At 33.4% G+C, this 16,115-nt stretch overlaps 3 protein-coding genes across 3 annotated transcripts; 1 reads left to right on the forward strand and 2 right to left on the reverse strand.

Moving 5' to 3' along the window:
* Positions 1–101: 101 nt before the first annotated feature.
* On the reverse strand, positions 102–869 carry BDV37DRAFT_276497 (uncharacterized protein; the record flags this gene model as incomplete). Its single annotated transcript, XM_032085578.1, has 2 exons — positions 102–393; positions 454–869. The coding sequence occupies 2 exons, from the start codon at positions 867–869 to the stop codon at positions 102–104; spliced, it is 708 nt and encodes a 235-aa protein (XP_031935294.1).
* Positions 870–2,229: 1,360 nt separating this feature from the next.
* BDV37DRAFT_276498 (uncharacterized protein) lies at positions 2,230–3,976 on the forward strand (the record flags this gene model as incomplete). The annotated part of the gene is made up of 6 exons (XM_032085579.1): positions 2,230–2,448; positions 2,490–2,494; positions 2,760–2,898; positions 2,968–3,012; positions 3,128–3,376; positions 3,914–3,976. 6 exons carry the CDS (start codon positions 2,230–2,232, stop codon positions 3,974–3,976), a joined length of 720 nt encoding a protein of 239 aa, XP_031935295.1.
* A 9,775-nt stretch (positions 3,977–13,751) lies between these two features.
* On the reverse strand, positions 13,752–14,360 carry BDV37DRAFT_288941 (uncharacterized protein; the record flags this gene model as incomplete). The annotated part of the gene is made up of 1 exon (XM_032088356.1): positions 13,752–14,360. One exon carries the CDS (start codon positions 14,358–14,360, stop codon positions 13,752–13,754), a length of 609 nt encoding a protein of 202 aa, XP_031935296.1.
* Positions 14,361–16,115: the final 1,755 nt, after the last annotated feature.

A 16,115-nucleotide genomic window follows, 5' to 3' on the forward strand; every position in this document is an offset into this window, starting at 1 on the left:
AATCTGATTGTCTGAATATCATACAAATAAGTCTATATATCCTTTAACCAAATCCAATTTAACCTGCCCGATGGGTTTAAAATACCCCATGGAGACTCCAATTACTGTTCTGTAACCACTTCACTTCGGAGCGATTCACAACTACTTGTTCCACTAGAACTTTCGGGCCGTGGCGCTACCGGAGAAATACCTTCAACAACAGATTGATGCTCGCGCTTGATTCTGCGAAGAATATAACACTGGATAATAATATATATAACCGATGTGGTGACTGTAAAAGAGCCCGACACTGCAGTTGATACAATTGCCATTATGGACCATGTTCCATGCCGAGCCGTATAGACATTGAGAATCGTATTGACAAAACCCATAGTAGAATGCAGCAGCGCTGGTCTTCCGTAGCAATATATTAGCTCGAAGAATATACGTCAATCTGTGGTGGGGTTTGCATACAGAAATATTCTCTGCGGCGGCCAAATATAGTTGGTGCGCCACCGCCACCATAGCCATCCGCAGCCCACTGTGCCCAATGTACAGGAGATGGTGGCTAATGCGAGCAGAGGAGGATTATTAATCGCATGGGTCATCAAGGTCGCAGCTTCGCTTTTGCCAGCCATCTGTGCGACCAAATGAGATTCACGCAAGGTCACAAATGTCCCTGGAAAGACTAAATAACCTGCCAGCAGGAGCCAAGTAGACACCGAAGCAATCAAATTATGAAGTAAGGGAATTCTTTCTGTCTCCAGCAGCATTTCAACATAACGGCTGTGAACTGCCTGGTTTGTGACTGGTGGGGGAATGCTAAGACGATGTAGCCAATCGTTCAACAATGTATGTGGGCCGGTTGGATGAGTAGGGAACTTTGCCATTGTAAAAATTTAATCTTGGCTTACGATAATCAGTATACGAATGGTATGATATTGGCCTAGCTAAGGTAGGAACCAGGGCCAATTTCAAGATCTTATACAAACAGGACTGATATGGCTGCCCTTGATGTTCGGAACAATATCTGGATATAAATAGAGACAGAGTCGTAGCCAAAATACGGGTCACAGTTGAACGGGTCCAAAAAAATCTTGGCCATGCTCAACACGGAATCCGGAAAAACCTGAACGGCGTTCAAAATTTTTAGGATCGAAGACAATGAATATCGCCCCGAATCTGTCGTTCATAAGCTGGAAAAGTAAAGACGCGTAGCAGACCTGATGAGACCCCCTACGAAAGACCTCTCAAAGAAAGAAGCTCTAGACAACCAGCTTGCACTGGCAAATACGCTGATTGGCCTCAGCCATATAGTAAAAATACCATCAGAGAGAAAATCTAGAAAAGATCTGACTAAGTCTACCAATCCGATGTCCGTAATCTCGGTCCAACCAGATAAAGATCTATCTACTCCAGAACCTCGTGCTTCTTCTATTTCTCTCACTAATACAGTCATTCTCGAAATCAGTTTGACCCACAAACATATGATGAGTATCTTTCCCCCCCGCTGCCAAGACCTTAGCCTAAATGATTTATTGAGCTACCAGCTCTTAACCGAGGGCTACTATAATTTCTAGTGGTACATACTACATAGAATGTACAGGAACACTAATCTTAACGATCACTGAGAACAAATATGATCAGTAAAGTCGAAAGCTTTTTGAAGGTCAAATCCTCCTTCTTATTCATATCGGACAGTTAAGTTATTTAGTCTTGTAGCCCTACTTTTTCAACCTAATATAGCAAAACAAACAACAACATATGTATAGCTACGTGGCAGTTTATTTTAAGGCCTAGCAGCAAGGTCAGGTGATCAATAATAATAAACAGTGCCACAGGCAGAAAAGAGAAAAAAGCCCAACAACCTAAAACTGGCCCCATTCTAGACCAGCATTTTATTTCAATTCTCAGATTTGTATTATTCAAGGAAAACTAAATTCTGAATCTTCTCTTGAAAGTGTGAACAGTATCTTCCTATTATCTTAAAATGGTAGTTTGTGTCTTCTTCCGACGCGGTCGTTATAATTTTGGAGGTAAAGTTTACACTAAGCTCAGTTGAACTGTAAACTGAGGTACTAGATCATTACAAATTCGAATATACTGTTTGTGAGAGTAATGAAAGATTAACTAGATTTTCTTAAAATTTAGATTTGAATACTAGTAAGTGTATGTATGGTAATATTGATAATTTAAAATTTTGAATTTTAATCTATCTCTAAATGGCTAGTGCCATATGATAGTATCTCTATGAGCTGGGAAACCTATATCCTTGACCCAGACGGCGAAGTCAATATACTTCTAGAATACCCAGACTATCACTTTGCACCTTGGAATAATCATGAAGAACCGCCTGCTGAAGAATCGCCTGCTGAAGAATTGCCTGTTGAAGAACCGCCTGCTAAAAAGCCTCCTGCTGAAGGGCATCTTGCTAAGGACCCTATCATCTTCGAAGAGCAACTTGAAGAGGTATGTACAAGTATTGTTCTTTATAATAAATTGGAAAATAGTGGCGGTAAACAAACCAAGCTTACCATATCTAAATCTTAAAATAAGAAACATGTGAAAACGCAGATTTTTCGTATTTAAATATCGGCAAAACACTTAATCCTAGCCTCGCCTGTGTTTAAGAAAGCACTTACTGAGAGTTAGAAAGAAGGGTTTTATCTACTTAAAAAAGAAGCAGTCGAGATTACTATCAGCGGCTGGGATCTTAAGACTTTCTTAATTTTAATGAATATTTTTTATTCACAGCCCTAAAAATTACCGCGGGAAATAAGTCTAGAACTGCTCGCTAAAGTTACTATATTAGCAGACTACTACCAGTGCCAAGCTTTAGTTCAATATTTCGCAGACAGATGGATCGAAAGCTTAAGGGTTAATCTTTCTATAATATATTCCCGCGATTCGATACTCTGGGTATAGGTGTTATTAGTCTTTAGATAATTATATAAATTTAAAAAATATATATTAATTGCTATTTCACAGAGTAGCAATCGTATAATAAATCTTGGGTTACCAATTCTAGAACAAGTGATAGGTAAGGCCTGGAAATCTTAATCTGAGAGAATATATTAACAATCGCCTAAAAAAAATGAATATGCATAGATATGATACAATTGATTTTATACTTTCCTCATTTACCAAGCTACGTGATTCTTTTATAAGTGAAAGTCGCGGGTGCTGTTTTGAGTATAGCTCAATCATACTCGGAGCTCTTACAAAACAAATGCATTCAAGTGCTCTACTCTCTCCACAATCTCGACCTCCCTTTATAAATCTGAATTACAACGAACTGGTAGAGACCGTGCACGCCTTCAAATCACCGAAGTGGCCAGCTCACTGGCGTGCATGTGAGGCTTCGTCTTTTTCTTCCCTGATAAATATGCAGGAAAGTGTACTTAAAGGGCTGGATTTATCTTTTTTCCCTAGGATTTCTTCCTGAATAATGCAAAAATCACACAGATCGAGCTGGATCTCCAATGTCAGGACGACTGGGGAACATCAATATCTATGAGAGTTGGGGAAGCTACCAAGATATGAGCGTACGTATTGGGATAACTTAGGTAGAGTTTTTTCCAGCCAATATTAGCGTTTCATGTGGACTATACACCTCAATTTATTGCGGTTCGGTCAATATTTTCGTGGGGCTAAGACTTTGGAAGTGGGGTTTTAATATAATCATCAAATTTTTGCAGGTCAAACCGATTTCGAGAATGACTGTGAGCATTACCTCTTCTATATATTCAACTAGCATCACCAGTATTACTTTTCAACTTCTCGGAAAGCGCGAGAGCATTTTAAAAAACACCTGCGAAGTATCGGGCGTGAAGAACCCACCTGAAAATGAACAAGAGAGCGCATATGTGGTTATAATCGAAGATTAGCTGGAAATTATTAGAAAGCAAAAATTACAAACAAGCATCAGTTATAGATACCCTTGCAGGTCAAACAAACGCAAAAAGACACCTCTAAAATTAGGCATAATTGCAGCTAAATTCATCAAGTCCATATTCTATCTATATTTTTTCCAAGCGAAGCATAGGATGAAGTCATGCAGCATCATAAATATATACATATATAGACATAGAACAGGTATTTGCATATCTACATATTTACTTCGAGTTCTTCTTCCTAGATACACCTTCCCACCGTCTATTTACAATACACTGGCTATTTAGAGTTAATATATACAAACGTTATAGCCAAGTACGAGCTCTGGCCTTTCCATAGCTATGACGCCCAGTTTCTTTACGTTAAAGTATATTTAACTCAGTGACGGCGAAGTTAGTTTCTGACCAATAGAACCTTTTCTTAGAAAGCGATCTATCCATCGAATATACCGAGAAATGATTTTATTTAATATAACTGTTAATTGCTAACGATAAATTATTAAAAAAACCCTATTAGAAATTGAATAGTCTAACATCCTGAGAATTAAAATATAACTTTAGCTATGAAATTAACAAATAGCTCTTTCTTACATCACCTTATATATATAGGAGCTTAGTATATAATAACTTATATTCTTTTACACTATTTTAAAAACGTATTATTAGATATATTTCTATTTATAAGACTCGATCCTTTTTTTATATTCGTATTAACGATAATATATCGAGAAGTACTGCTATTTCCAATCTTAATATATTTATTAATAATAAGATTCGCATATTGTTTACTATCTATATTATATAAACCTTTATTTTTACTGTATTCCAAGATAAGGTAATTATTAATATCGTTTAAACTTTTACTCGAAGTTAATATTAAAATAATATTAAATATATCGGCGTCCTATGTACAAAAGAAATAAAATTAGATAATTTAGAAAATTAAATTTTTAAATTATCTATCGGCCCTAGTAAAAAATTCTATTATTAAAATATTATAATAATATTCAATAGTAAAGAGATAAAATAGTAAATATATATAGACGAAGCAGTAAATTATATTTTATATCTCCTAGAGATATATATAGTATAAGTATTTACTATAAAAAATTTATATAGAATTATTAAATTATAAAGTAAAGATATAGAGTATTCTATAGACGGCCCCCTATATAAAATATATTAATAAACTGTTATTTAAGTAGTATATAGTATAAGCTAAATTCTAGGAACTTGCGTAGAGTAAATTCCAAAATAAATAATCTAATTCTACTATCTAATAATAGTATATATAAGATATCCAAATATAGTAAAATCCAGCTTCTAGACCAGGTATAGTTAAGCGAAAATAGCCTTCGCTGTAGATCTAGTTATATAGATTGAATACTATATATAGAGATTTATAATTAAAAGCCTTATAAGTATTAGTAATAGTTTATAGAAAATAAGTGTTAATTAACCACTCCCTATAATAGTATTACAGCTAAACTATCATACATGGAATTACAGATATCTATTAACTAGGTAGATATATCTTAATAGCAAACACGGTTACCATTGCTAGCACGATAAAGAGATAAACCTTAGAAAGCTACCCTTATCGGAGACCTAATCTTCGACTAGACATACTAGGATAAATGGTTCTAGATATTTGCTGATTAGGTCAAAACTATCCAGTAAGGCTAATAAAAGTCTAATTACTGTATTATGGTCTTCCTTATATTAAGTGTTGATATAAAGGAATAATAACCTCTTTCTATAATATAGGGTATTAGTAATATGGATTAGCTATTATTACTTTTATAAGACACAATACGTGTATAGAATTTATTACTACTATAGGGAGCAGCTCTGCCCTATTAAAAATTTACTTAAGTTTCAGGTGAAAAAAGTGTTCTAGACCAAAAACCTATCTCTAAACCCAATTAGTAATTGGGTTTAAATTTATTATCTTCTGGATTAGTTCCTGACCTTTCTCTTACTTATTTTACTAGTTACTAATCAGTATCTAATTTATGTATAAGCTATATAATAATATACCATTGATAGAGCCAGTAGTAAATACTTTGTACAAACTACTATATTGGAATATATAATAGATATTCTTTTTTAATTAAATTAAATATTTAGTAGCAATTTAAAAGTAATAAATAAAAAACTCGACGAAAGTATTGCGATGGTATATAAGGACTGCTTTCGTAGAAATATAAGGAAATTCAGCTCCAATCAGTTTCATAATTTAATAAAGTTCTGATAAGTATCTAGGGTACTATATTGATGTCTAAAGCTGCAAAGTGTGCTAGTAGTATTTTAAGAACCTTATATTACTATTGGTATCAAAAGAAAGCCCCTCCACTCTATTAACAATTTCTTAATATAAGTCGCGCAGTAAACACCCTATATTTTCCTATACTTAAGGATATTTACTGTTAGATATTTTACTTTGACTATAGATATATAAAAAAGAAACACGAGATATCTCTTGATCTTTTGACTACAAATATAGATAATAAACGCCCTATATTATTTCGCTGCTGATTTTCCTTTTTCCCTTTATAAATACCGTCGATATCCTATATTATTAAAATTATTTTATATTATTTATAGTATAAAAAGTATACTATAGATAAGCTAGTAAAGTTTTTTCTAAATATAAAGTGGTAAGAAAATAGCCAATACACTTCTATATACAATAATAACAAGAATCTTAAACCTATATTAATTAAATATATATTGAAAATATCTCTTTTTTTAAAGAGCTTTGGTCTACAGGTTCGGAAAATAATAGAAAATATAAAAATACTAGAAAAAGTGACCTATATAATACTAGTATATATTATCGAAAATATATCTTAAATTCTAAATAGTCTCTACCTTATTCCTAGATTAAATCCCTTCTACTTTAAAAAATAGATTATTTTATCTAATTCCTTTTATTATATCTTCGCAAAGTTTCCCATAGTAAAATTTACTAAAAATAGTATAGTATCTTAAAAGAGTATAATAGAGTTAGGATTATAGAAAGATATATAAAAAGATATATTATATTAATATAACTAATACTAATCTACTACACAATATCATATTAAAAATATCGTAAATATAGAATTATTCGATATACTTAATCTAAATATAGCCGAAAAATATCTAGTATAATTATTTATATATATTAATTTAATATTCCTAAATCTAGCTAAAGTTAACGCTAATATAGGACCAGTACTACTTTTATCAATACTATAGAAAAAAAGCTAGAACTTAACTAAAACAATTATATCGTCGACCGAAAAAATAGATTTAAAAAAATTATTAATAATATCAACTCTACTTCTACTACTTAATTCTATAAAAAGAAAAAGCTAAAAATCGGCTAAAATAGATATATTTTTGAATAGAGTAAGCTCTAAATTAAAAGACGTTCTAGTAAAAACGTCTAATAATATTGATATTATTAACTAGATATTAACTTGTAATTTCTTGGATTCTTGAGAATTGGGATCTACTATTTAATATAATATAATATTTCTTTTATAGAATTTTAGAATTATAATTTAAATTTTATATAAAATATTTTAAATTATAAATTATAGTAATATTTTAATATATATATTTAATACTTTAATTTTAATATAATTTTATTTATAAAGCTCGAACCTATATATAATTAATTTATAAAGGTAAAGAAATAAATTTTAAAAATCTTTTTACTATTATATAGATTAACGAAAGTATTAGTTCCTTATAAATTAATTTATTCTACTTCTATTTAAATAATAAGTAGCGAAAAAGTTTTTTTTTTTTTATATTTTAATAATTCTCTAGATTATCCTATAACTATAAATAAATATTATTTAAAATAAAAGTTAAAAGACTTAAGCTCCAACTATTATAATTATTTTATATTTTTTAATAATATTTTTTTGTTATTAAACTAGAAAAAAGCTATTTTTATTTTTAATAAATCTATTATAATAATATTAAAAATAGAATTTTATATTTTATTATATTAAGATTTTCTATACATTCTAAATTATTATAGTACCGTCGAAGAATATTATTATTTAGCGTTTCTCTATTATAAAATAAATAAGATCTTATAACCCAAATTTCTATATAAATCTTAAAACTTCTAGTATTACTAAGAGCTTAATTTTTTATAATAGATATAAATACTTTTATATTATTATTAAAAAGTCTTTTACTATTGTATAAAATAAAATTTAAAAATTAAATTTATCGCTTGGATATCGAAATATTTTATTTAAATAATCTTCTAATTTTTTTAACAAGGGTCTGATAAAAAGATAAAAGCTAGTTTGTTAATCCCGAGATTTATTTTAAATAATTATTAATTATTTATATTAAGTAGGATTAGTAAAATAAAAAGTTATTAAATAAAGAAAACTTACAATATCTTTTACTACGCGAGTAAAGATTTAAAATTCCTAAATCTTAAATAAGATAGTTAACTCTAAACTATTCAAAGATTTTTTATTATTAGCTATAGTTAGGGATAGAAGAGTTAAGAAATTGAACAAAGAAAACTAATACTATACTAAATACCTTTACTAACCTACTCCCCAAATTGCAGAGATAGTTAATATCTACCTAAATAAATATTAACTACTCACCCGTGTGTGCGCTAGAGTAGTCCAGCCTTACTAACTGTAATTTAACTTAACTAATACAAATCTTCAGCTAGTATTAAATTAGTAGAGGTAATATAATAAAAATAAATAATAAACCCTAGGAAAGAAGTAATTTACGTAGAAGACCTAGGCTTCCTAATATTGATTTTCAAGCAACAGAAGTAGAGTATCCAGGAGTTGCGCGGGTCAGATCGGGGCCAACAGCTATTAGAGGGCTACAATATCTCGAAGGATTATATAAAATAAAAACTCCAGCTTACTATTTCACTAATAATAGTATTTAAATTTCGTTCTATTACGTGACTCGCCCAGTCGTTAAAGAAAATATAAATATAACCAAAAATAGAATATAGTTATTAAGTAATATCTAATTTCATATAAAACTATTACCTTCAAATAGATAAACTCAATTACTAATATATTATCAAGAAAAAGCGCGTTAATCTTATACTATAATAACATTAGCAATATATTCACTCCCACTTCGATACCTAAAAAAAGAATAAATTCAAAGTATTTTTATCGATACACCGCTAAAATATATAAAAAAGAGTTTAAAAATATTACTAAATAGCGCAATCATATCAATAGATACTACTTTAAAAAAGATTATATCTATCTCTACGACAACTATACAGAATTTATCCTAACCTATATAAACAAAACGCTTGCCCATTAATCCTATCTCTATTTAAAATATAACATCGAACCGAAAAGTACAAAAAAGATAAAAAACAAATATATTAAAAAGAATTACTATTCTATTAAAAAAGAAAAAATTTAGTATTCCGAGTACTACACTATTCTAAAATTCAAAAATTATAGCTATATTTTCGAGTATATTAAAAGATATATTTTATATAATATCTTAATCAAGGTACCAGAATAGATAAAATTTCTTTTCAAAATTAATAACACAACGGATAAAAGAATACTTAAACTAGTAAACAGAAAAGATAATAGCGTAGATCTTAATTAGTATAGAGATATTATATAAATATCTTCTACTAAAAATAAGACAACTTGATAATAGAAAAATAAAATAAATCTAGCTTTATCTAAATAGTATAACACATACTCTTCTAAGCGGAATACTAGTAATACACAACCAGGGTTCTATCTCTATACTTCTTAAAATCAGTTGAAGATTTAAACTGGGTATTACAAGGACACTAAAAAATATTTAAACTATATTGTTTTATCTATTATTTCCTTATAAATCTACATTACTCACGTATAATCAAGGTTATATTTACATTCAATATTAATATTTATTTATTGTACAAAGAACAGAGTTTAAAAAAAGAAATATAACCTTAAGAAATTAGATAATTAACTATCATAGATTTTTAACTCAATAAAACTCTTATTATCTATTGACATTATTCTCTATATTATATACTTACTATATATTAGTATATTATAGAGTAGGGTTAAGTATATATCTTCTAATATATACTTACAAACTTATCGTCGCGAAAAATTATAATTAAATAAAAATTAAAGCTAGAAAGTTAGGATATTATTCAAAGAAATATAAAATTAAAGATATTTTTTAATTCTTATATAATCTTATAGAGGGCCACAAGACAGGCCTAAAATATAAAGAAATCGAAAATAATATCAATATTATATTATCTATTTTTAAAAATATTACAAAGCGTATTAACTGGAAGTTTAATAAAACCATTACTATAAATAATAAAATAAAATATTTAAAAAAATAAAATATATTATATATAAAAAGAGCTCCTAGCAATTATATAAAAATAGTTATACTATTCTCTCTATATTTATCTTGATATATTATTTAATAATAATGGTTTTACTAATCTATATAATTGTTACGCCCGGGGCTTCGTCGTCAAGTCTGAGACCAGTTAGCGGACCACGTTTCGAGGGTTACTAACCTGAAGTCGTGCTTTGACTTCCGTCGTTGTTGGGTTGCGGTCTTGGGGAGGCGGTAGTCGCCACGGGACTGCCGTCGATACCAGACTGCCGTCGACACTAGACTGCCGTCGTCACAGGGATGCAGTCGACACAAGACTGCCGTCGATACTGGACTGCCGTCGTCACAGGGATGCAGTCGACACAAGACTGCCGTCGATACTAGACTCGAGTCCAAAGGGCCAGGCCTACTAAGTACGTATACTCAGTAGTTAGAAGAGTGCGAACGAGTTGAGACTGGTCGTGCTACTAAAGGTAACTCTGTAGTAACAATTGTAAATTGATCACGAAGAACTAAACTAAGTACATGAATGAGTGTCCTTATATATCCTTGGTCCCTGAGTACCAGTTCGGTCTATGGTATACCATGTGGTCTATATATACCATGATGGTACTCGTATACCATTGCTTGGCGAGTGTATACCATTTGTTCACGTGACTTCCGTGGGCGTTTGCTTGTTTGTGTCAGACATACTACACAATGGGTATGTCCGTGTTCACCAGGGTTGCGTTTGATCGGAGTTACCGTGCTAACACCGAAGGTTCCCAGTATTATTGTTCTGGTAATGTTAAAATCCCTTAACATTATCGCGGTCGTAATATTCTTCCTCTGATGATATTCACGTGCCTGAATATCATAGGTCCGGTAATATTCTGCCAGTGGTAACATTTCACCGCTTATCGTTATCGTAGCCATTATATTATCCTGGTCGTGCCGCACTAGTCTGGGTCCGTAACAATAATATTTTAAAGAGAAATTATTAAATTAATAGCCACTAGGTCTAATAATAATAAATTATATAATTTTATTTATTAGTTTAGAGTAATAATATACTCTTTAAGATTTTAAATATAATTATTATATAACTAGTAAATATAATAAAAATAAGCAGTTACTAGAGAAATTAGTATAAATATAAATTTTATTTTTATAAATCGTAAATTGTACTAGGTTTATTATTAATCCTTAGAAAATATCTTATTTTCTCTTTAATATATTATTATTAAATATATACTTATATAAGCAAGTAGAAGTATACTATTTTAACTTTGTATAAGAGATATTTATTTTTTTTTACAACACATCCTTAACTACTGTTGCGGTTAGTAATAAATTTTATTAATATAATAAAATCGCAATTAAAGAAGCAACGGATAGAAGTTTAAAACTATTTTACAGTCTTTAAAATAAAGAAATCTACGCGTATCTAAATAAAGTTTTACTAAATTTTTATATACAACGTAAACTTACCTTATACGTATTCTTTTTATTTAAATAAATATAATAAATATAATATTCTCTATATCTATTTTAAAGTAACGGAAGAATTCTAGTACAAAGTACTGAAAAGTCTATAGTTCGGTAGTAAATGTATAGTATTGTCACGGTGCGATCCCGGATCGCCGTTCTGCCAGCCCCGACCGCCCTCCACGTGACCCCTGACCGTATATCTGCCCGTCTGATCCTGATCCTGCTGTAGCTCTCCGAGCTACGTCTTGTCTATCTACCTGTATATAGCCTGACCTGTAGCCTGCCTATGTATTAGCTCTGTTAGCCTGCCTGCCCGAGTCCGCACCCTGACAAGTATATAAAAAGCTTAATAATTAAATCTTACAATATATAGAAAAACAATATCTAAAAAATTACTAGCCTTTAATAAAGTCTACCTTGCATCTATAGTCTAAAATAGAAGTTAAGATTTCCGCGACATCAAACTATTTTTAATATATATTTTTTTTTGCCATAAAATAACTAAACTCTATAGTTACTCTCCTTTAGAAAAAGCGAAAGATAGTAAAACTTTACTCATAATAAAAGATTAACCAGACATAGAATTTTAAAATTAAAAAAATAATTCCTTTTCTAAGTATAGAGCTGGTAAATCAAAACATATTACTACTAGATACTAATAAATTTTCCTTATTTAAAATAAATAATAATATAATTTTATTTTAAAATAGTATATCGGAAATTATTTAATAAATCTTTAAATTAGGATTTTTTTTTAAATAGAAACACTTAGTTAAGTTACTTTACCTATATAACCAAATTATTACTATTTACATCTATAAAAACATTTTACAAAAATAATTAAATAGATATTAACTTTTCTTACTGTAAATACTTAGTAGACTTTAATATAAGATTTAAAATAGAACTTTAAAATTTATACTATTCTATAGAAAGTAATAAACAATATTTAAAAGATAATATAAATTATAATTAATTTATATAAGATTATAATTTAATTATATAAGAGAGGAAATTACAGAGAAGTTAAACCTAATTTTAATATAAATTAAAATAACTGTTATAAAAACCAATTTTCTATTTAATACAAAGCCTCTATTATATATATCTCGTATCTAATCTCAAGGTACCTATTATCAGCTATCGTTAGTTCATAAATCAAAATAGGTATATAAAAATATAAAAGAGAAGATATGTATAGTCTTTTCTATTTAAAGATTTTTAAAATAATAACTCGGGCCGGCTATAATTACTTTAAAAAATAAAATTATAAAATTTATATAGTAAAAGAGACAACACTTATACCTTTAAAAATTAAAAAAATAAAAGCTCCAAAAGCGTTCGAGTAGCAAGATTAGAAATACATTTAACATATATTATATTAGCTAAAAATACCCAGAATACCTTCGTTTTAAAATATAATCGCAGACTTGCGATAATTTTATCCCTAGCGGTTAAATAGTTAAATAGTTAAAATGATAATAGATGTTAGGACATTTTACAATAAGGTAATAATAAATTCTATATTAACGATGACAGAACTTTAGCAGGCTATCTACCCCACTAATCATATACTAGCTGGATAAATCATACATAAGTCCATACCTAATAATCAAGAAACCATATATTGATACCTACATATCCCATTTAAGGTTTTGTTTCTTAATTTTTGTTTTTTCTTTTAAAAGAGTTGAGGATATTAAATAATAGAGGACTGAATAGCAAGAGATCAGTTACATTGAGTATTCGCTTTCCATAACACATTCGTGAGAAATGAAATTTATAAGTATCCCACTATTAACAGCCATGCCGATAATACTCAAGTGAGCTTCCTACTATAAGAGACCAATAAATCACCTTGTACTGCACTTCCACCACAGCTGTTATACAATTCAATAAACAGCGATAGATAAAACATTTTGCAGTTACTGGAAGTATTGATAAATATAGATCAAACAATAATCGCAGTCAACAAAACACCGATTAGGATAAGTATATATTTAAGTTAATTGTATTACTTAACAAAAGATACTAATCCAATACTACTATAGGAGAATTTCCATTTGGGCCGCCGCCGCCGTTTCCGGTCGTCCACCCGTTGGGGTTTAGCGGCCGGCGTGACCGCGCCATTTCCGGTTTAGCGTGTCCCAGTCCGGTTTGGCGCGCCACGCCATCCCCGAACGGGAACTGCCGCCGTCCACCGCCCCGTCGTTGGGCCGCCCCAACTATATAAGCATCGAGTGCGTCGCTCGACGACAACGTCTCCTTCTTCCCTTCGCAACGCCGCGCTTCTTTCGCCCCCGTACCACGATGGAACGCTGATCTCCGACCGCCGGCCGAATGGCCCCATTGCACCAGTCCGTCCGTGAAATTTTTGACCGTCACACGACCCGATGTCTCCACCCCTCGGCGTGATCGCAGCTCTCTGACTCGCTCTGTGGAAGCCGCAAGCCCCCTTTTCCGGCGCTCAACGCGCGTTGCGTTCGGGAGAAAGATCTCAGGGGTGCAGGGAGGAAATGCTGCTGCCTGGAGAGTGGGGAGAGGAGGGGGTTTCATGCATCTATCGGGGAACAATCCAACCAGGCTATGGTTACACCATGATTCACGGCCCCTTGACTTGAACGACTGCTCTCGAGGCATTCGACTGCACCGCTTTTCCTTGTTCTGGACCTTTTTCTTTTTCTTTTCTTTTTCGGCCTCTGAACTTTCGACTTCGGTGGTTGGAGGAATAAGCCTTGGAAATCCCCCCCACCACCGTCGGCCAGTTTCCCTCTGACCCGCGGAATGGCCGTCCGGAGATCGGTGTTGAAGCCTCTTGATGCGCCTCGCCGAAGGTTATCACAGCAGCCAATCAAAAAAATGCCTCAGGAGCTGCTAGCCATCAGGATTGCGCCCTGTATGGCGACGGAAGGGCACAGGAGCGGGATCGTTTCCCGCAGCTGGTTTCCCCCTCCCAGGCAGACAGCCTATCTATTTTCGACGCCGATGACGCGTCCGACTAACGGCACTGCCTCATACAGTCTCTACTGGTCGACATCGCACCGCCCAGCCGACTGTGGGACTCCTGGCTCTGGACCTGAGAAACCCGTGCGGACTCCGTATCCCGAGGCGCTGTTGGAAGAGCTCATTGGCGGCGAGACGCCTAGCATTCGCTCGCATGCGATGGTCGAATTTTGGACTGTATTGGAATTCGAGGGATCCTCCACGGATCTGCCGGAGGTTCCATTGGTCGTCTCGAGACCTTCGTTGGATGCCCAAAAGCCCTGCTATAAAGCTGGCTCTCTCCTTCTTTGTGTCGAAAGCTGAGCGAACTATCGACCATCGTCTCTCTAATCACTTCCCATTGCTCTGCCAAATCTATCCTCCATCCCTCCATGATGACCCAGCCAGCGCCCAGAAGGGCTTTGGTAGATCTGGACAATATCGAGTTCTACCGGCCCCAGCCCTTAAAATCGCAACAGTCAGAATCTGCTCTTCTTATCCCCCCGATTCTTCCGCCCCTTTCTATCCTCCCAGGTGCGGCTGCCCGCAAAACCCTCCCTCGCGGCGATGGTGCTCTGCCTTTTCACCATCCTTATGGGTTGGATTCTTCATGCAGTCCTGCGTCGCTCAATACATTTGATGTCGAGTTGGCCAGGTGCGCCAACGCAGCATCGCTGGCGACAGATTCCCATACGGTCAACGAACTCACGCAGGGAGAAACCAGCAACGAGACCTTTGATGCCTCCACTTTCTGTACGTCTCGACTTTGGGGGGTCGGTATTCTGTGTTTGGTCGTTTTGCTAACGTTCGCACTGCAGCCCTGGCTTCGTCTCCCTCTCTCTCCAGCCTCCCAAAAACAACAGATCTACTTAGCCCCTTTGGAAGTACAACAAGTCGAGAAGGGATTAGGGTCTCTACAGAACCCGACAGTCATTTATGCTCTCCCTTTCCGGATTTACAGGAGCGGGATCAGCCCCGAGGTAAGGGCTTTCGCTAAGCACTCCCCTTTTGTACAACATTCTGATTAAATCTCACAGACATACAGCCTTGCGGCTCACATGACGAGCCCAGCGTAAGCCACGGGCGCTGTTCAAACATTCCGCACCACGACAACCACAGCATAAATATGTGCGGGACTCCCCCGTCCATCCATATAGCACAGACACAGAACGATGTAGCCAACAGGCCTCTCGGGGAGCGAGAAAATGATCGGGTTGCTTTGGGCGATGGCCCACTGCAGCTGAAGGAAAATATCTTAATGCCAGCCTTGAGTCAGGGGGACCACCTTCTAAACGATCAACGACTGCATTCGATCGGTGTGGTAGGCTCTGGCCCAGAAGACCAACGCCATTCAGACTCAGGTAGTTCCCTTTCCGCGGAGTCAAAGAAAGCATCAGTTCGTCAGAGAAGTCC

Source organism: Aspergillus pseudonomiae, assembly GCF_009193645.1.
Source record: "Aspergillus pseudonomiae strain CBS 119388 unplaced genomic scaffold BDV37scaffold_134, whole genome shotgun sequence".
Classification (NCBI taxonomy): Eukaryota; Fungi; Ascomycota; class Eurotiomycetes; order Eurotiales; family Aspergillaceae; genus Aspergillus; species Aspergillus pseudonomiae.